The following is a 23,175-nucleotide window of genomic DNA, read 5'->3' as shown; positions in this document are numbered from 1 at the left end:
AGAATATTTATGAGAACAACACAGACAGTAATCATTAGCATTTTTTTTTATCTTGCCTTGGGATGACTGAGATTTATAATTTGTTGATAAAAAAAAAACTACGGACAAATTAATTTAAAGTTAGCACTGGCGGTTTCAGTATTCGTGAACAAGGGATACGATAAGCTGCAAAACAGCGTCCCCTGCATGTAGCCCGAAATATTTTTCGACGGGAGGGGGAGGGGAGATATACCTTAAGGAACAAGCACGACAAAATCTTCTCGTAAGGACAGGAATACCAGTAAGCACATGTGGTCCACGAACTACGTCAAGTATCCAGATTGGGTGTATTTATGCAAATTGTGTGCATATATAGGCCTACAGGCAGGTAGTAATGGAACCACCTAATATGGCTGCTACGTGATAAAAGATCAGGAAAGAAATTATCAATAATAAATATTAATATTGCTTCCAGAAAATGATATAATGCATTTTTATTTCGATTTACGTAAGTTTATTCCAAATTTATGTGTATATTCAGTTTTTACGGTAATAGCAATTGTAGTATATGAATATACAACGACAGCCGTGAAGCCGAATTCAACAGCTGCCACAGTTTTATTTAAAATAAACACCTACGTACTAAGAATTTAATAAGTTTTCATTTATCAATCCTGTAGATTCAAGAAGTCCGAATTTATAATCATCTAGTTACAATAGCACTGACTTCCATTCCCACGGTCATTTTCGAAACGACTCGATAAGTACATACACTACATCACAGTGTGACTTTGAATAATTGACTGCGGTTCGACATATTGACTGATAAAATTGGCAACTACTGAGATGAAAGCAAACACTCATGAATAGATCGGAGTTTTATGCAAATGCATATTTTGTTTGCTTATATGCATCTATGTTAAACTTGGTAAGAGTTTCTAAGAACCTAATAGAGTTTGAAAAAAAAATGAAATGAAAGCTTTAAGTTTTACGTCCCACGGTTATGCCGGTTAGGCTAAAGGAGACGGTGATAATGAGAGATGAGTAAAATGGTGGAATGAAGGAAGTGGGAGGAAACGGGAGAACCCCGAGAAAACCCACGAGCACGGTGTTTGTCCACCACAAAGTCCACACGGCGCGAGCCTAATAGAGTTTGAATTTGATGTTTTATAGTACATATAAATGCATATTTCGAAGATTAAAACATATATTAATGCTTAGGAGCGTATTCAGCATATTCCGTAAATTTTCTTTCAGATATACGCTTATAGTGTGCAATAAATCCAATTTTAGATTGTATTTTAATTGTATTTAAAAGTCTATGTAACTTTTTTTTGGATGAGAGGATAGAGGAATATATATGGACTAATATATAGCGTATTAGCAACAACAACTAATCTTTCAATTATCACAGACTTCATAGCGAACTCGTTAGGTGTTAAATGTCAGGTGGATGTAATCAGTGGCGGCGGTTGGACGTTAAAAGTGGGGGGGCAAGACATGATCTGAATATTTGATATCAATGTTAGTTTTCCTGGTTGCTTGTAACACTTTGTTTGACGAAAGGTTGCATAACTATTAGGATACTGTCTTTTCAGTTAAAATACCGTACATCTTGTTTCATATTTATTAAGTAAATTGACAAGAGCAACCCAAGTAGATACTATCCCTTTGTACTCTTAAACAACGAAGGTGTAAGAAGAGATTATATTCCTTGCTCATGAATATCTGTCTGGAAAATTGTGTAATCAGATTAGGGTCCTATTTAATAACAAATTTGCAAAACAAATAAACAGAAAGGATAATATTAATCAAATAATCATAGTAATGAATAATGAGGCTTGTTTTGCAGAAGTTGTATTGAAACTGGAAATTAATGAACAACTTATATTTTTAATTCCACGCATGCTATTATATGTGTTATTACTCTTAGAATGACAGTGAATACTACAAGCATATGCTACGACATTTAAAGAAATAGTTTTGCAGCTTTCCGAACGATGTTCGCTGCCGTTAAGTATAGTTTTCACTTTCTTGGAATATATCAAAACTCAGCAAAACTTAGTCACTCCACATTGCAGATATACAAAATAATCCTAAAACCTAGAATTATTCTGAATTCACTAAATTTAATTGTATATACAAAACTGCATATGTACACCCCTAAACTCGTATATTACACTGCAAAATTAATATTCCTCACTGAGCTCCTTCGTGGCTAAGCAGTTAGCATACACGCCTTTGACGTGGGAGATCCGGGCTCGATTCTGGGGATTCGGGGGAGCTCACGTGGTTTGGACTCCACGTTGATCACTAACTCCACGTCTCATATAACTTCGCTGCTGAACAGGATGTTAAACTGAAAAAAATCAAATCACAATATTCCTTATTTTTAGAAAGAAGAAAATACTTTTTAGGAACTGTCGATTTTTGTGCAATTAAAGAATAACTTGTGAAGGATTTCTTTTCTTGTAAAATGTTATCTCAATTAGTTCCAGAGCGGCTAACTAACATATCGAGCCCTTCCAAGAAGAAATGAAAGTACACTCGAATTGTGGCACTCCAATAGCTTAATTTTTGGGCCATTTTTAGTGGCAATTCAAACGCAATTCCTGTAGCTTTCTTAATTCCACGGGAAGACAACCAATACGTACTCTTGGAACGACAAATATTTTATGCCACCATTTTTATTCTATGAACCAATAATACACACAAAACTATATATTTCCATCTTAAACTATATACATTAATGGGTAATTTCAAAAAAGTGGGGGGGCAACTGCCCCCCTTTGCCCCCCCTAATCGCCGCCCATGGATGTAATATATATATTTTTTGAAAAGGCGTTTGACAGAGTCAATCAAAAAGTATTATTACATAAGCTAAACAACTATAATTTCTCTACTCCCTTGATCAAGTTGTTCTCATCATATTTAAGCAATCGTAAACAAAGCGTTATCTAAAAAGAGTTTAAATCAACCGACTACACTGCGTACTCTGGAATTCCACAGTGCTCCAACCTAGGTCCGTTATTGTTTCTTTTGTTCATTAACGATCTCCCTCATCACATATCATTAAATAACAAATTGTTCTTTGCGGATGACCTCAAAATATACCAGGATAGAGACCATCCATGACTGTCTCAACTTACAATATGACTTAGAAACTATTGCAAACTGGTGTTCTCTCAATAAACTTTGTAAACATAAATAAATGTAGTATTTTATCGTTTACTAGAAACAAAAATCAAGTAGAGTTTAATTATTCATTTAATCAGATCGTATTAAACAGATTATATTCAGTGAAGGATCTCGGGGTTACGTTTGAATCCTAACATTTAATGATCATATAGTGAACATAGTTGATGAATCCTTTAAAATGTTAGGATTCATAATTAGAACGAGAAAAGAGTTTAACAATATCACCACACTAACAAAAATGTATTACTCTTATGTCCGATCAAAACTGGAATATGCTGCTATGATCTGGAACCCATCGCAACAACAATACCGAAACCAACTCGAAAAGGTCCAATCCAAATTTATCAAATACTTAGTATACAAGAGTACTGGAATCTATCCATCTTACGAAAACTATCTTACATTAACAGACAAGTTCTGTATCCCTACACTAGAACAAAGGCGAAATGTGGTAGATCTTATCTTTCTTCGTAAAATAGTACAAAACGAGTTTAATTGTACAGATCTGATATCAACACTAAATTTTCATGCCCCGACTCTTAAAACTCGTGTTGAAAACTCTAGCCTGTTCTATTGCAAAAAGGCAAGGACCAACGTATTATTGAAGTCACCAATCTGGAGAATGTGCTCTTCTTATAACAAATTATGTATCAAACACAACGAAATTGATATATGTAATATGAACTATAATATGTTCAAGAAAATTATTATAAGTTTATTTTGTAATGCACCAACACTATAATTGGGCTTTGCCTGTCGTGTTGTTGTTCACAAATAAATAAATAAATAATATTGTTAAAAACCGATCAGCAGAGCAAAAAAGCCTATAATTGCCAAGACCTTTAGAGAAATCTTACAAAGACTCATTGTAATATCGTGTCGACATCAATTCAGAAACAAGAGATGTGAGGAATGCTTAGTTCTAGTTAATGAAATTGAGCATGAGCTCCAGTTACTTTCTGGTGAATTAGAATACTCTGTGGAAAAGAAATTGACGGATGTTCTTACCAGAAACCCAGAGTACAAAATAATTGAAGCCATGGGAAATATACCTTCTAGGGTTACATCCCAATTTGTCAGAAAATATAGATACTACAGAGGTTGCTCAGTCTACATTTGACCAATTTCGACTTACCTAAAAATTTAGAAGAATCCATGGCGCCAGGTCCGTAAGTGCTCAATGTGTCTCCCTTGCTTCCTAACAATAGCCCGACAGCGTAATTTCCACTGTAATAAGCTTCTCTGAAGAACTAGGAGGGGAATCTTGTCCCATCCCTTTTGCACAGCTTCCCAAAGTCCTTCCACAGTTGTTACACGCCGTTTTCCCAAAGCCCGCTTCAGCAATCCAAATCCACAATAGTCCATAGGACTTGCATCTGGAGATTTAACAGGTACTACCATGAGCAAAATAAATGACGCGTCTCTTTATTTTGAAGTTTTTTGAAAATATCTCCGTTTTCTTTATATGTTCGAAATCTCGGAAGGTTTCCCCAGCAGGACAGGTTAATAACAAACCCGTTTTTAATATTTGTGTTAGATATTAGCTTAAAATAAAGAAATTAGAAGCAAAAAACATTAAATCGACAGAAATCTCGAGAATTACCAACTCTGCTAAAGTGGGAAATTTTCAAGAACGCGAGGGAATTCTGCAGTTCAACACGAAGCAGCGACATCTATGTCAGTGAGAGAAGCGTGGATTAGATCTACAAACGAAAATTTTAACGAAATATTTCTAGTATGTCTTATTATATGCATTATCAGCGAACTCCAAATATATGAATCTATGGTAAGTATTAACGTATAGATAGTGCAAATAGTGGAAATTACCTATGGAAAAAGACGAATTGTTAGCCCAATCGTAATGAAAAAGCGTCTTTACTGTAGAACAGGTTCAACTTACGTAAGAAAGCAAATAGCTCAGTTAGATAAAGCAACGAGTTTGTATACCGAAGGTAGTCGGTTCGAATCCCGTGAAGGACTGTTGTCATTTTTATCACTACACTACGGTTATTTTATTTATTTTTTATTTGGGAAAGAATCAAATTGTAACATATGTGTAAAACTCATGACGATACCAAAAAAAAGAGAGAAAATATCGTCGCATTTGCATTAGTGTCTCTAATTTTTGTTTGCAAACAGATTCGTAATTATTTCCCCTGTGCTCACTGATGCATAACGAATGTTTTCCAGTAAATGTTAATTCTAATTTGGAGAATTTTATAGTTTCACAATTTCTCACTACATAGTCTTCTATCTACGTGTTTGGATATTTTGATAACAGATTTCCCTATTAAATGTTTAATTTTCTCTATAAATATTTGTCTTAAATTGAAATTGTTTTGAATTTACTACATAAGCAAAGTTGCCCGAAGGAGAAGAGCTCAAGTAATAGATATTCTACGTAAAAGCAACCTATTGTAGAATGATGATGCTTCTTACCTTCAGCACATAATCTTAACGTTAGAGAGTCAGAGAGAGAAAAATCCTGTTTTTCCTCCCCTATGAAAACTCATCTTAAAGCTCTACCTATAATGATTCGTGTCACATAATTTCGGCTCTCCAAAGACATTCATATTTATTATTATTATTATTATTATTATTATTATTATTATTATTATTATTATTATTATTATTATTATTATTATTATTATTATTATTATTATTATTATTATTCCTGAATATGCCACCATTACATAATGTTGTAACTTTAGACATCTTAGTTTATAGTGCTTTCTTTAGTAATAATTTGAGCAACCACGTCACAAAATTTAAAATGTATGAGGGGGCACGACGTTTTATTTCCCCTCCTCTCTTTTCAGCACCTTCCAACACAAGGTATATAATTTCTGAGAAGCAGGGCAGACAAAATGAATAAGAAATACATTTAGAGCATTCTTTCGTCCTTCGTGAATGTAATATCACGTAGCATTTTTTATTCTACTGAAGACGACCCTAGGCCGTTATGGTTAGGTAACAAAAGAAATACCTAATATATTTATAGCGCCCCTTAACTGTAATATTACCTCTTCTTTATTTGTTCGAGGCTTCCCTACACAACCAAGGGTGACAAAAAGAATAGGAAAAGTGTCTAAAGATCACAAAAGACTTTATAGCTTGTCAGAAACAAGGCAGTATATACACAACATTGCTTTCGTTAACAAGTGTTTCACCCTTGAGTCGCTTATAAAATTAAGCAGAATAACTTTTGCCGATCATTGGTTTGGTGTCGAGCTAATAACGATGAGTATGTTTATTTACATCACTGTTAAAGAAATCGCAAACTTTCTGAAAGGAACTTACTTAGGAAAAAGATCTTCCTTCTACTTAGCCAGAGCCCACTCTGAAAAATTGCAACTGGCGTTCTGAGTGAAAGTTCTATGGGACTATTAGAAAAATATATTCCCGTTTCCACGCTGATGGTAGAATTTCTTAAACCGTTATTGAATTACGTTCGAAGGGTAGGCGTAAATAGCGCCCCCGCAACAATGTGGCGTGGGGACCGCACAAGCTGCAAGGACAAAAAGTATAGAGAAAGTACGCAGGGGCGGAGCAGGCCAAATTTTCACACGGGCAAAGTGACTTTTTGGCGCCCTTCCCCTAGTAGTAGCCTATATTTTACATTTTATCATAGTGTTTTTAATAGTTTAAACCAGGAGCGTCATTTCAGATTTTGCTTTGGGTGGGGGGCAAGACCTCTTGATATAAGTAAAATTTCGCGTTTTTCACTGATTTACTACTATTCTAATGATAAAATCTATATACATCTCAAACTCAGGGGGGGCAAATGCCCCTCCCTGCCCTCCCTAAATGACGCCCATGTTTTAAACCCATTTTCAAAAAGAAATTCTTACCTAGGAAAACTTCACAAAGAATATGGCCCGCTATAAACAATACCAACTCCACCTCCCCTGGTCTAGTGGCTAGCACGCCTGCCTTCTGTGGTACCGGGTCCGATTCCCGGTGGATTACTGTTGAACGATAAAAGTGGTTCGGATTCCACTACAATTAGTATCCAAATCTCCCTTGCCCATTAAGGCATAACCGTCGAACGCTAAACTCAAGCAAACAAACAAACAATACTTAATTCCCGGCACTCTTTATTCTACATGCCATCTCTCAATTTTTCGATACAGCCCCCTTAGTACTATGAAACTCTCTTCTTCCATAGTGAAATGGAAAAAGATCATATAATTGCCACTACTTTACAAGAATATAAACCAAAAACGTCAGTTGAAAGCACATTATAAATTTACTTTTTGAGGCTCGTTTTGGTGCCCCTCTTTCTCTGGCGCCCCGGGCAGTCGCCCGGCCCTTAGTCCGCCCTTGAAAGTACGGACGCATAACTAAGGACTGCGGAGGAGAGGTTAACCTTCATGTTATACCACTGGTTTGACGTGTTTGAAATGTTCAGTAAGTGATCGGTTAGTGAAATAATTTCGACGGTTACTGATGTTTAAAGTTTAGCTAAGACAAAGCTACCTAATCAAATACATTTGATATCGCGATGTCACAATTTGATTTTTCCTCACATAAAAAAGATAAAAACAATAGTAATAAAAACCCTTACTCGTACTGGGCTCCTAACTAACTAACAACCTAATTCTTACAGACTAGTTGCTCTGACCAACTGAGTTTCGATTTCTTACGCGAAAGAAGTCTGTTATATTAAGAGGCATGCTTTTCATTATCAAAACTGTTCGAAGTAATACGAACATGGCTTAAGAACAGAGACGGAACTGAATTACCACTCGATTGACCTTGAGGGCAAATCACCAAAGCGTAGCTATAAACTTAAGTTCAGCATGCATTTCTCTGGAGTTGTGTTCAGTATTCCTATCTGCCAGTCATGCTTGTTCGTAGGAGTAATATGTTACAAACCTGACCTTTCGATACAGCACAATAGCAAAAGAATAAAAGAGAAGGAATTCTTGCCCTTGTGAACGTTGGATACCACCATGTGCAATAAAACTGTCGCGTCTCCTTGAAGTGATATTTTATCGAAAATAACTCGTTTTCCTTTATATAGTCTATCCGAAGTTTTTGAGGGTTTCAAAATGAGGAAATGTTACTGACAAACAAGGACGCATTTAGGGGTGGGTCCAGGGGGTCCGGACCCCCTCTGAAACCCCAACTTTTCTGTAAATTTAGCCTAATTTTGGGGATTATCTTTTAAAATTTTATTATAATTTATCCTAATATTGAAGTCGGACCCCTCCCGAAATAAATTACTGCATACGTCTCTCTGACAATTTTCAATATATTCGTTAAATAATAAAGTAAAATAACTAAATTAGGAGCAAAAAGCTTTAATAATAATAATAATAATAATAATAATAATAATAATAATAATAATAATAATAATAATAATAATAATAATAATAATAATAATAATAATAATAATAATTGAAGTGAGCTTAACGAGTTTCAACCGTACGACTCAACCAACGTTTGGGTGCCTGTTCGTTCCTCTCATAAAAGACATTTCATTTTAATGAAACTTGTAAGTGCCTTCTTTTAGCTCTGCGGAGTAACTATTGCTTAGAATATGAATCTGCAAAACATAAGAGGTAAAATTAACCAAATGGTGCAAGTTTCCACTCATATATATAAAACAATTTTGCAATATCAACTACGTGATTCTTGTCCCATAAAAAAGCCGAAACCCCTACACCGAAGAGCCCTCCGAGATTTGATCATTGTCCACACGGACTGAAATTGTCATTTGAAGCCAAGACTTTAATATGAAGCCAATAATTTCTTTAAAATAGACGGAAAATTCGGAAGTTATAAGCATTTTCATATTTTTGCCTTTTCCCATAAGGGATCCGTAGCCCCCTATACTGAAGAGCCCCCCCCCCGGAGATTTGATCATTGTCCACTCGGACTGAATTTGTCATTTGGAACCAACACTTTAATACGAAGCAAAATATTTCTTTAAAATAGACGAAAAATTCGAAAGTTATAAACATGTTAATAATTTTGCCTTTTCTCATAAGGGGGCCGTATTAGCCTACACTGAAGAGCCCCACGAGATTTGATCATTTACCACTTGGACTGAAATTCTCATTTGAAACCAAAACTTTAATATGAAGCCAAAAATTAAACTTTTACATCAATTTAAACTGACTGGGTTTCGGTTCCCCCACTATTGTTTAGTTTAGTTAAGTGGTAATTTGTGACAGCTTCACATCATCAAAAGAATGTTTCACTTCCCCTCCCCTCCCCCAGGAGTTCGTGCTGGATCCACCACTGGAATCAATAGACACTCTTCCTATTCTTTTTGTCACCCTTGATTGTGTAGGGGCTCCCTCGTACAAATAAAGAAGCGGTAATATTACAATCAAGGGGCGCTATATATTAGGCATTTTTTTAGTTACCTACCCCTAACCGCAAAGGGTCATCTTTCGTAGAATAAAAAATATTACGTGATATTCCAGTCATGAAAGGGGAGAGGATGCTGTAAATATATTTCTTATTCATTTTGTCTGTCCTGCTTATCAAAAATTACTTTCTGTTGGAAGGGTACTGAAATGAGAGGAGCAAAATAAAAAGTCGTACCCCCTCCTACATGGTTGCTCAAATAAGTACTAAAGAAAGCATTTTAAACTAAGATATTTCAGATTTAAACTAGGAAACTAAGATATCCTTACATTATGTAAGGATGGCATATTCAGGATTATTATTATTATTATTATTATTATTATTATTATTTGAATGTTTTTGGAGCACCGAAATTTTGTGAGACGAACAATGATATGTAGAGGTTTAAGATGGGTGGTCATAGAGGAGAAAAAACAGGATTTTTCTCTCTCTGACTCTCTAACGTAAAGATTATGTGCTGAAGGTAAGAAGCATCATCATTCTACAATAGGTTGCTTTTACGTAGAATATCAATTACTTGAGTTCTCCTCCTTGGGTCTACTTACCTTATGTAGTAAATTCAAAACAATTTCAATTCAATACAAATACATTGTAAAACTTTTCCGTAATTAAACAAGGGAAAATTAAACATTTAATAGGGACATCTGTTATCAAAATATCCAAACACGTAGATAGAAGACTATCTAGTGAGAAATATTGTGAAACTTTATAAAATTCTCCAAATTAGAATTAACATTTACTGGGAAACATTCGTTATGCGCCAGCGAGCATATGGTGAGCAGTGAGCACAGGGGAAATAATTACGAAACTGTTTGCAAACAAAATTAGGGACGCTAATGCAAGTGCGACAACGGCATTTTTTCTTTTTTTTTTTTTGGTATCGTCATGAGTTTTACACATACGTTACAATTTGATTCTTTCCCACATAAAAAATAAATAAAATAACCGTAGTGTAGTGATAAAAATGACAACGGCATTTCAATGGGATCGAACCCGCTAACTTCAGCATACAGACTCATTGCTTTAACTAACTGAGCTATTTGCTTCTTACGTGAACTGAGCCTGTTCCGGTAAAGACGATATTTCATTACGATCGTCCTACCAATTCGTCCTTTTCCATAGATAATTTCCACTATTTGCTCTATCTTTATGTTAATACTTAGCATATATTCATATATTTGGAGTTTGCAGATAATGCATATAATAAGACATACTAGAAATATTCGTTAAAAGTTTAGTTAGTAGATTTAATCCACATTTCTCTCAATGACATAGATGTCGCTGCTTCGTGTTGAAATGCAGAATTCCCTCGTGTTCTTGAAAATTTCCCACTTTAGCAGAGTTGGTAATTCTCGAGATTTCTGTCGATTTAATGTTTTTTGCTTCTAATTTCTTTATTTTAAGCTAATATCTAACACAAATATTAAAAACGGGTTTGTTATTAACCTGTCCTGCTGGGGAAACCTTCCGAAATTTCGAACATGTAAAGAAAACGGAGATATTTTCAAAAAACTTCAAAATAAAGAGACACGTCATTTATTTTGCTCATGGTAGTACCTCATTGAAAGGTATCACCTGTATATCACTTGCATATTCCATCTCCCTGTAGAATGCGAGGGACGATCGTGAGGTATGTGATGAGGCCTTGTCCATGTGAATGCGCGCCAGATTGGCGTCATTTCCGTACATTGTTGGAATCTCATGCTCGTTGATCGGCCGCATGATCTGCTCCTGAAACTACTGCAAATTTATTTTGCGGTTCTTCGCCACCCTATGAATCTTCAGTTTACCTCGCTAACAGTAGCCAGTAACGACCATGAACACTTTTGGGAAGGATTCTTTACAGACACGGACCCACCTTCTGAAGTTCTTGGCACCTTTCTCTCGGTACATGATAGCTTTCGGTTTGCCGCAGTAGGAAAGGTAAATCCATGCTTCATCGAGCGTTACGACGTACATCCACCTTTGTTTTGCCAGATGCCGTTCGTACAGTTTCCGGACAATACACTTTCGTTCCTTTTGGTGTGCATCCGTAAGAAGATGGCCGCGAGCTTTCATGACTTTTTCCAGCTTGAGTTGATGGTGTAACGTCCGGCTCACAGTCCTCAAAGACAGTCAAGACGATTAGCCATACACCTTTGTGTTGGCGGATTTTCTTGCATTGCCATTTTGCGAAGTTTCCTCTGCATGGTGGAGGTGGTCTTGGTGCATTCCCGCTTCCTAGGCAACTTCGTTGTGATCCAAATGGTGGAGGTTCGTTGCCCTTGTACTTTTTAATAACATTTTGTATTCCACTTAAACTGATGTTGCAACCATTCTTCTTGCACTGTTTTCTAATGACAGAACCACTAAAGTGGGCGTCATAAAGAGCCGCATCATAGCCTTCCCAAAACTGGCTTAGTTTGGGTGGCATTTTGGTCACAGAGCGGAAACCCACACACTTGGAAACAAATTTAACACAACAGTCACAACAATGGTCCTGTTTTGTGCGTTATTGTCGTCCGCGCGGAAAAACAACTCCGTTCCCAGACAGCCACTGCACAACACTGCAGGACGCCACGAGCCAGGTCGGGTGAGTGCATTCTGCCCGGGAGGGGGAAAGAACGAAATCGGCCAAGCGTAGGCTGAACAACCTCTATAATCTTGCTCCTTTCTATAAATTTTGTCCGGTAACATCTGTTAACGTTGACAGATTATTTTCTGGCTACAAATGTCACAAACTGACACCGGAAAATGTAGAGAAACATCTCGAGATATACTGTAGGGCTAATTGCAGGAAGGATTAAATCCTTAGAAAGGAAAACTTACTTTCTGTACATAAAATACAATTGTGAAGGAAAGCTAGAAATTGTGTTCTTATATCACTATGTTCATTTCAATCTCATCTGTGTATGCTTAAAAAATTTTAGAATATATACACTGCAAATATAAGAGAAGATTCTGAAACGTAAAGTACACTTTCCATATTATATAGAGTGGCCCAAAAGTAGGTGTACAGTATTTCACTTACAAAACTTCTGTCACATCTTCGATATATGTTTCAAAGTGTTCTCTTTTATTGTACTGTTAGTGCATATTAAGTGCATATTTTTACACATTTAACAGCATAGTTGCTTGCATATTTCATAAATTTTAAGTGCATAAAAATCCGCTGACTACTCATGAGTGACTCAACAATGCCAAAAGCACGGGATCTTGTTACAGAGGAGACGGCGCGACGCTGTGATATCATAAATCATTAAAATGATCTCAGATCTCTTTCTATTGGGTTTCAAATTGTTATTTTTCCTAGGCCAAGAAACTAAGCTATCAAGAATTGTTTTGTCAGACCCCTATACTTTCGGCACGCTTTTATATTACGCAATAGGAAGCATGTTGGATTTCACTATTGTTTTTGCTTGCACCATAGAGGTCTGCACAAGTCGGAATTTTTAGCCCGGGCTCGGCCCGACTCGTGAATTTATAATGAGAGACCCGACCCTAGTCCGTTATATATTTTAGCATTTATGCCCGAGCCCGGCCCGGGCTCGTGTGATAATTCAATGAGCTCGAAATAAGTCCGAATTACAGAAACTTAATAATTAACGCAAAATTGTATTTTTATTTACAAGAATTTGTGGTTTAATTTTGCAGTTGTGATTTTAAAATTCACCAGAAAGAACGGTCCAACAATACATTTACAAAGTTAGGCCTGAAAAGGTCCGAGAAATATGGTTGTATATTTGAAATTTACTGTCCGAACCCGGCCCGGACCCGAAGTGACATATGCTTTGTAGGCCTGAGACCGGCCCGTGGGCTGGCCGAGCCCGTGCAGACCTCTATTGCACCGACATGATTCTCAATCTGGCATGGTCCATTCGTATTTTGAGAGGACGTGAGTCGCAACAAAATTTTGATGAAACGCTCAAAGAGCTTGATGTATGCAGATTGCCGTCGTGACTCTTCACAAGAATATTAGTTATCGTACACGTTTTTTTAAATTTTTTCTCCTCCTTCTGGCCCTCTCTCTTTACTAAAATTTTCATTTGGCCCCTGTCTGGGCGGCAATCGCCGCCTAGCCACCTGGGTCAGTCCGGGCCTGAATGCAGAAATAGATACTGAGATCTCTTGAATTGTTTCTATAATGAAACAGACCCCACTTTGGGAACCATTACTATATATATTAATAGTAATGTTATTGCGTACGTTACATGGTATTGGATTTGGACTTGACTTGGACTAAAAAAATAGAATTTCTGGTCACTTACTCTTAGATAATTAGTACAAATTATATTGATGAGTTATTAGTACAAAATATATTGATGAGTTATCTTTTCATAGATATAGTACACTCACCACATCACCCGTGTCTACATAGGCTACATGTAGGCTTCGTCTCTAGACACTAGCGGATCCAGAGGAGTTGCTTGGAGGGGGTGACTCGCTCCCTGACGGCTATTGTGAACTTCAAATACGGAGTTTTACATTAAATCGCAATAAAATAATGCAATATTATATACATGCCTATTAAAAGGTAGCCTTTGGAGCAGGCCCGTAGCAAGCCAAAAAAATGTGGGGGGGGGGCGATCTAATCATATTATTGTTCATCACCATATTATAGTTCATTTGCAAACATACCGTAAAAAATTTGTGGGCCCAGTAAAAATTTAGGGGGCCCAGCCCCCTAGACCCCATGTGGATACGGGCCTGCTTTGGGAGATTGTTGTTCCCACCGCCGTTCTCCTGGATTCGCCAGTATGTCTCTAGAGCATCTAACTGCATGGAAGCAAGCATGAAATTTTGCAAAAAGAAATTACCAAAAAAGAAGTTATACAATATTTGAAGTCATTTTGGGAAGATCTCAGGAAATTGGTTGGATCTTTTCATTTATTACTGCACATTCAGAGCTAGCTACCTTGTACAAAAGGAAGGAAGATGCATAAGGTAGTTACTCTTACCGTAAAGGGTTTCAAAGTCCTTTCTGAAGAAGATAGTATTAATGAAGCTAACAATTTCTTCGCAATGCTTCAAGACGATGTCATTCCATATTATGGGTTGATTCTCCGTGAATAGTTGGATGTCCAGTTTCCTGACACATGGATCGGTAACCGTGATCACATTAAATAGTCACAGCAATCGAAAAAAAAAAAAAAAAAAAAAAACACTAACTAGTAAGAACTGAAACAATGAAATTATTGCCTCCACGAAGCATGTATAATCTGTCTGTCAATAATCTGTTTTGTTAGCAATTGATTTTAATGTCAATTGCATTTGCTTTCTTTCATAATAATTTTCACTCGCTAAATCCTGAACAAACTTCGTTACAGCACACAGCTTGTAAATTTCCAGCTAACAGCATAAGCCATTACTTTAAAAAGTTTCAAACGTCTCTCTTAAGAAGAAAAAAACCTACTTCTACTACTACAATCAATAATTTTGATGAGTTGAAATGCATTTTATGTTTTATTTATTTATTATTTTGTATTTGCAGTTTAAACCTATACTACTTTACACAACATGTTTTTCCTGGATTTTCTCGAGATTTTCTTAGTTCCCCATACTATCTTTGTGTCAATTACTTTAACATAAAATAGCAGTTGCATTTTTTGTAAATATGAAGATTATGTTTCTTAAAGATATTTCAATTTTATTTATCAGGTAACAATTCAAGAAACGGTACAGAAGATTCGCCATCTGAGGAAACGACTTCAACGTTAAAGAGCGAAAAATATACTCTCTCTGAAGATGTGTCTTCCCCAGGAACTGTTAGGCCAACTGCTACTCCAGCTACTACATGTGTTGTATTGGGTAAGGCCTCTTGTAGATTGCTATTTTTATTGGTATTTCGTCATATGAGTAAGATTTTATGCATAATATATAGCATTCATATGGAATATTATAAATTCATGTATTATATCGTTATAAATGATAAGGGTTACCATAGTCCTCTGTACTCGGACATACCCTTCCTTTTAAATCTATGTTTAAAGGAGAAGCCTTATAGAACGGCTATGTCCGTTTTAACGTTGACCACCATAGAACAAAACGCTAACAAATAGCCTGACCTAACCCAACCACCCACTCGCTATGGGGTACAGAAGCCATCGGCCCACACGAGCACCCCTTCTAACCACACAACACAGGAAACAACGTCTAGCATGGACAAAGGAACACCGCCACTGGATCGTGGAAATCTGGAAAAAGTTTGCCTAAACAGAGAGAGTTACATTTCACGTTGGTACATGACGATGGATGAATACAGGTGCGTCGCCAACTGCACGAGGCAATGGATCCATCGTGCCAGCAGAGAACTGTGCAGGCCAGTGGTGGTGGTATTCTGGGGCATGTTTACATGGGCTGAAATGGGTCCCCTAACACGTGTGACACGGTTCCTCACAGGGGAACGCTACCGCGATCTTCTGGATGACCATGTCCTCTCATTTGCTCGGCTGCAACATCCAGATAGTGACCTCATCTTTCAGCAGAACAATGCGCTGGCCCAGCGCTCTTGGATGGCAGCAGACTGCTTTGATGAGTACTCCTCTGATCTGGCAATACTTCCCTGGCGATCACGGTCACCAGACCTGAATCCCATTGAGCACATCTGAGATGCCATGGAACGACGCCTTCAGTCTGTGGACCCTTTTCAGACCAATCTGAGGGCTCTGGGGGAGACTTTGCAGCAGATATGGATCGAAATGCTATAACAACACCTCAGGTGCCTTATGGTGTCCATGCCGCGGCGGGTAACCGCCGTTATCAGAGCGAAAAGAGGTTCTACATGGTACTAGGTAGGTGTCTAATTCAACTGGTGATCGGTGTACGTATTTCAAAAAATGGATGAGCAGCCCTGATGTACTGAACTAATATATTTTTAAATAAATAGAAAAGAACAGTAGTGTACAGCTACTAACACAATGTATACCTCTCTCTACACTTCGTACATCAATATCTGAGTAACGATTGGATCAATTTTAGTTCAGTTCTATTAGACAAACAGAAACACAACTATCTATAAGTTAGTGGTTTCAATTTAAAATGTAGCATTTTTTAGATGTTATTGATAAATAAACTGGGAAGTGAAGGTAAATAAAATTATACGTTAGGATCAAAGTCGACAAGTTCATAACTTTCCTGTGATACGAGAAGCACAAATTTCATCATCAAGAAATAACTAAATTATGAATTAAACATTTAACTCAATATCTGAAAATGCAGTATATATAATTTTTTTAAAAAAATATGGATATACACCAGGAACTCCGCAGGGGAGAGTTGCTTAATTTGGACCGGCTTGTGGATTGGATCGCTTAATATTTTTAAAAAACAGAGTTTTTGGAAGTATAAGAGTTGAATCTACAGAAGAGGAAAGGAATGTTTCGAGAACAATCTCTAATGATGTGCACGCAGTACAACTGAGAACAGAGTATGTGGTACCTATGATATATTTTGCTGTGTCACTGCATCCAAACGAGCATGCATCAGTAACATTCAAGTACCAAAATTTAAATTTATATTAACGTAAAGTGCACTTTTAGCTACAATATACTGTAGTATGTGAGTGTTTAAAGATTGCAGTATAATGTTAAGTTTACAAACACATATTTCACTCTCAACCTACCAGTTGCTTAGGTTGGATCTTTATGTATTCCCTACATTGGACCAGCCCATTGAAACCAGTTGTTTTATAATGAATTTTGGACGTTGTATGAGTATCACGAAATGAACTATATTATCCTCATTGGCCAAAAGCATACTGGATATGTGTTTTGCTATTATTTTCACCTCCAGGATGACTTAAAGAAGACATGTGAAAAAAGGACTGAAAATGAATTTTGCAATTTATTGGCGTGCATTTCATTACCATTTCAGCTTGATTTGCACTTGATATCAGTAGACTACATGTTTCATTTGATTTTGGAAATTATTTATCCGAAGAAAAAGAAAACATATGATCCAATTTGAGAGACTAGTATTTTTAAATAGCCCAATGGCATTAGTTTTAGTTCTCTGTAACATAATAAAGTTAATGCGGAACTTTTGATTATCATGTATGTTATAAATACTGATAGAATGAGCTTCTTATTACTTTAATCGCTATTTTTTTCAGTTCAATGTTTCATTTCTGGTGTATACAAGAAATATATTATCCAAACTAGACAACTCTTCCCTATATCATTATTTACAGTCAGTGTAGTTATATACTCTACCTTTTTTGACGCCCAACTCGACGTCGAAATTATTAACGATCTTTACTTTTGAGCACATTGATTCACATGATAATTCATTTTTTTTGGTTTTCTTTAAAATGAACTGGAAGTTTAATGATGTGATTAATACTGATTTCATTTTCAACTCTATTTAAATGCCACTTTTTTTTTTAAAAAAATAAATTTGCATGTACATAAATTTAGTATTACTTAAATCAAATTTGAGTACTAAATGTTAAAATTACATGTAACAAACACTTTCACGTGTTAATACATTTAAATAAATTTGAAGGTGAAATCAGTAGAATCTAAACATTAATATTGCAGTTCATTTGAAAGAAAACAAAAAAAAAAAAAACTTCCCACACAAATTTAAACAAGAAAAAGATGACAGGTATTCAACACCGTTAACAAAACAATGCTAAAAGCACAGAAAATACTGATTGATGCAAGCTTTGAGTATTGAAACATATTTTGCATTGATTTATATTTCCCTTTTCTTGCTTTTTTAGGTAAAGAATACAAAATCGGACAAACACTCCCTCAGGACACAGGAACTTGTCTTGAATGCATATGTGATAAGAATGCACATATCACATGTCGACCAAAAGGCTGCAGCCATCCCGATGATTCATCTTATAGAAGACAATATGAAGGAAGCATGGATATATTTGACGTAGATTCATTTTAGAAAATGTATTTTTTTAAGAAAAGGAAACTATAAAATAAGATGGCATTGAGAGCAAAATCACTAACATAAAATTCGAGAAGTAGTTAGAATGATAACAGTATATTCTTTGTAAAATAAAAATTGAAAAACTCTGCACAAATAAGTGACTGGATCAGTAAAATAGAGTGTACTTACGTACAATTTAAACAGTGTTAAATCAATCAATGCACTGTAACTAACATTACTATGTAGACAATTCTTATTCACAACATAGCCTTCTCGTATTTGTATAATTTTATTCACGTTTGTACATTTTTTAGAACGAAAAATCACTAGGTATTAATAAGTTTTAGCTAATTTACATAAAACATATCTCAAATAAAATGTGCCTCAATAGATACCGTATCAGCAACAATTTTCAGTGCTAGTGATTAGTTCCTTAGTCTCGTGAAACGAGATACATATCATTGGTTACTTGTGTTGTTCAACAGGAACATAACCTAAACTATAAGATACTTTGGTTTATTTTAATGTTAGGTTAGTACTGCAAATAATTTTCATATATACAATAAGAAAGATTCCAGTATTATGTACATATAATAGAGAGTTATTTAAAAGTAAAAAACTATTTAAAAACATGATGTACTGAGAAAAATCAGATGTATACACTTCTTAAACTTTTAAATTAACATTATGTAGTAATGAATGTATATTATTGTGACAGCAGAATTTATAGCATTTTATATTCATTAGCATACGACCTCATAATGTGATGTTTAGGGATATTTAATAGAAAATTCAAAACTATTAGGTTTTGTGGTTAAGTCATGGCACATTCAGTTTTGACAGAGCAAGAACCCAAGGCAAACATTTTATTATGGTGGTCCATTACTTTTCTTCTTGATAGCATATTACAGTTATATTGCATTATACATGATTACTCAAGTAAATACAGAGTAACCAAGACTTACTGCACTACTACTCATAAAAATTCTTGTAATATGTGATCACTTAGAAAACAATAAAAATAAAAGAGAATCTGTTGCAGTGACGACTCTGTGTCTGTAGTTACTAGTCTATACTTCTCTGTATGTGATACTATTAGTTTACTGTTGAAGAAAGGGAGTATACACCCACCTATTATGTGAGTATACTTGCGATTGATTAATATAAGAGACAATCGTTTACGTAGAAAATAATAGAACAGACATTTAAAATTCTGATATTAATATTATTAGCAGCAATCATTATTGGGCTAGGCGAAGAGAACATTTTATTACCATTTCGTTTAACGTTTTGACTAAAAAGCCGAAAAACTAATAAAGTCGAAATTATATAAAACGATAATAGACTCTGATGACACGATTAATGAATACAGATATCTTTGATCAATTGTGACTTTGAGGAGTAGTAACTCGAAAACTTTCTTTGTTTATCATCACCACAAGTAACCAAGCATTTGAGTTGTTCGGTTGCGTCAGTTAAATGTATTTCATGATGCGGTCATTTTATCATTTAAAACTCTGGAATACTTCAGAGAAAACTGCAGAAGATAATAATCAATTTTAACATGAAGTTGTGTCAGTGATAAAAATAAAACTAAGGTTATTTTCTACAAAAATAATGCAATATAGACTTACATAACAGATGATAACAACATTAATCTATAGGCGTATATAGTTCTTCAAATTGTGCAAATAATTTGAGTAAATTCTTACGAGATTTTAACAACAGTTCTTCCAACATTCAGAAACAATGTACAGAAAGAAAGCCCTAAGTTTTTGAACACTTTCATTTTGAAATATGAGAGGAAAATGTTAAATCTGTTAATGAGAGATAGTAGTAGAGGGGCATAACTTACAGGGTATAGGTGACCACGGTGACAGAAACAAGCAACTACTTTTTGTGGCATCGCATTGTCAATAAAAATGTTTACACACTGTTCTTAAACTGTACGTAGTATAACACATGCTGAAAGTGAAAGAGGCAGTTTCTCACCTTGAAAAAGGAAAAAAATATCTACGCTTTCATTTTCGATTTGTTTGTTGAATATTGTTGAATGTTGCATGACTTCATTATGTTTTTTTTTTTTTTTTTTAATATATTTTCTGCTCTCTAGTCGAATATTTGCTCGTGAGTTGTAACATGTTTTTATGAATGCATTTCACTGGTAACTTGAATGATTACGTACTTCCAATACGAGACATTCGTAAGTCGAGGTAACACAGTATTTTATACGTCTATTTAGTTCTAATTACATGTAAGTTGTACGAACACAACACACATGTATGATCTAAATTATAGTGTATATATTTTAAGTAATACTTCAAAAGTATCTTTGTGACAGTAGAATTGTTTAGTCAGTCATTGAAATTGTGCGTAAATACACTCTTTCAAAAATAATGATCGTTATTTATAGAAGAAATGTTCAATAAAAATAAATAGGTAAATGTTATTTCATATTTTAAAATATACATATTCATGTTCATATTACATAGAATTTGTAATCTAGGTACGTTGAACTAAACGTATCTACTATACATAAAATATCGAAAATTTTAAAGGAAGGTAAATGCTTGATGAAGTATATAAGGTGAAATATTTTTCTTTTGAACGACGGTGTACGGTAATATTGTAGATTGTAAAAGAAGATATATATATATATATATATATATATATATATATATATATATATATATATATATATATATATATATATATATATATATATATCGTACACGTTGAAAGTGGCCTTTTATCTTGAAGATAAGCAATCGGAAGAAAGGATTTGTTTCCCTTTAAGTACATTCGAAAGTAATTCTAATTTTACAACCTTAAAGTATTTATTTTGTATAATGCGCACCTATGTATAATATGCACCTAAGCAGCTATGTATACGAACGTTGATTTTATTCCTTTTATAATTCTAATTTTGTTTTTATGGGATCCAGTACAAATCCAATAAATAAACTTTCATTTCGTTAGACAAAAATTCTTTTCATACTACATAGTATGGGCTTCTTCGCTATAGTTCGTAGATTCAAATCCTATTGGAAGTATAATGAGTAATATCAGCTTCTCTTAGGAACAAAAAAAAAAAAAAAAAAGCCTTCCAACAAATGTCTAAAGTTCCGATACCTAAAAAAAATATTTCTACACTCAGTACCTATATATAAGAAAAGAAACTATGCTATATATAGGACTAAATCCATAACGTGCAGATCTTTTACTCTAAAATGTTGCTGCGTCATATTGATGGACAAATCACATGAAAGAAAACTATGTGACTTCAACAAGTGATCAATTTTTCACTTATCTTGGCGTCAAATATTGCTTTTTATTTCTAATTCTGAAAATTTTAACAATGGCAGAAAGCGATACTAAGGCAAATCTTTAAGGTCTTTTAAAGAAGGTTAATGAAAGACGAAAGATCCTTACAGTTAATACGTCATTGTGCATGTCTCACAGATCAGTGAAGACTAGTAAAATTACTAAAACACTATCTATTCGCTAACAAAAAACTACAATAAATATTTTATTTTTTATTCCAAGAACCTTTTAAGTCAATTGCATACGTACTTTAAGTGCAATGTAACGTGAAAATCTCATTTCAGAGGTTTGGCTAAAATATTCCTTCAATCCTTCTCCACGTCAAAAAATCTCTACACCGAGAGATTTATCCCTCTACTAGCAACACTGAGTATTAGGGACGGACTGGCAAACCCGGCAATGGCTAAGCCGGGTTAACCAAAGTTTTCCAGTCTGTCCTGCTGAGAATAATGCATCAGATGCAAACCCAAGTACTAACTTGAACCCTTTATGAATAATGATAGATCATATACTTTCTAATGCCGATATTGCATAAGTACATAAAACACAAAGAAGAAAATCATTACAATGAAATATTTTCTAATCGTTCAAAATTTTAAAAGCGACACGTTTTCCAATATTTCAATTAAATATCTTTTTTAAATCTAGCTATATTTCTTTTATATCCTCTTCACATAGACAGGATATTTTAATAGAGGTAGACATGAAGATCTACATCGTGGTAATATTTCTTACCTCTACAAAGCCACAACCTGTGGTATAACTTGGAGGCGAGATATTGTGATGGGGAAATAGCCAGCTACGTGCAAAATGATCTTACATAATAGTCTGTGCATCAGATAACTACTTCAGATTCAAGACGTGTCGTGGTTTGAAGTACAAGTAGATAGCAGGCCCTTTCATTCTCGTCTTTAGCGTTGCATAAGGACCTAAAGCATAATAATCAATTCACCTCATTGCTATAAAATGTTTTATATGAATTTTGAACGATACTGATTTAACTAAAATTGTTAAAATGAAAAGAAATAAACTATGTATGCGATATAAAATGAGAGATTAAGAAAGCAGAAACAAATATAAATGAGACTTCAAATAATCTAATAATCCAATATTCTAATCAAACCCGCCGTTCAATAGGTGGCACACATTTTACGGTTTATATTTTCTTTATTTTCTTTGATTTGCGTAAAGTATTATAATTAGTAGTGCCAAAATTGAAAGTACTAGTATGAAAGTGCAACATTGAGTTAATTGAAATTTTATTCCAAAATATCGGGGGCCGCGGTGGCTCAGTGGTAGAGCGTTCACCTCTGGTGCTTGGGGTCTCGGGTTCGATCCCAGCCCCCGCCAAGTGAACTTTGTGGTGGACAAACACCGTGTGCGTGGGTTTTCTCGGGGTTCTCCCGTTTCCTCCTACTTTCTTCATTC

The 23,175-nt window shown here is 35.1% G+C and overlaps 1 protein-coding gene across 1 annotated transcript in view; it reads left to right on the top strand.

Annotated features, from left to right (window-relative positions):
- LOC145663718 (uncharacterized) overlaps positions 1-21,077 on the top strand; it is a 436,440-nt gene extending 415,363 nt beyond the window's left edge. The window contains exons 4-5 of the mRNA XM_081729802.1: positions 15,196-15,345; positions 18,260-21,077. Coding sequence (XP_081585928.1) covers positions 15,196-15,345; positions 18,260-18,438 — 329 coding nt within the window. The 3' untranslated portion in view covers positions 18,439-21,077. The remainder of the gene's footprint in view (positions 1-15,195; positions 15,346-18,259) is intronic.
- The last annotated feature ends 2,098 nt before the right edge of the window (positions 21,078-23,175 follow it).

Source organism: Thermobia domestica, chromosome 11 (genome assembly GCF_964235325.1).
Source record: "Thermobia domestica chromosome 11, izTheDome1.hap1.1, whole genome shotgun sequence".
In the NCBI taxonomy this organism is placed as follows: Eukaryota; Metazoa; Arthropoda; class Insecta; order Zygentoma; family Lepismatidae; genus Thermobia; species Thermobia domestica.
The sequence above is the reverse complement of the archived record's forward strand: the minus strand, read 5'-3'. Positions and strand labels throughout refer to the sequence as shown.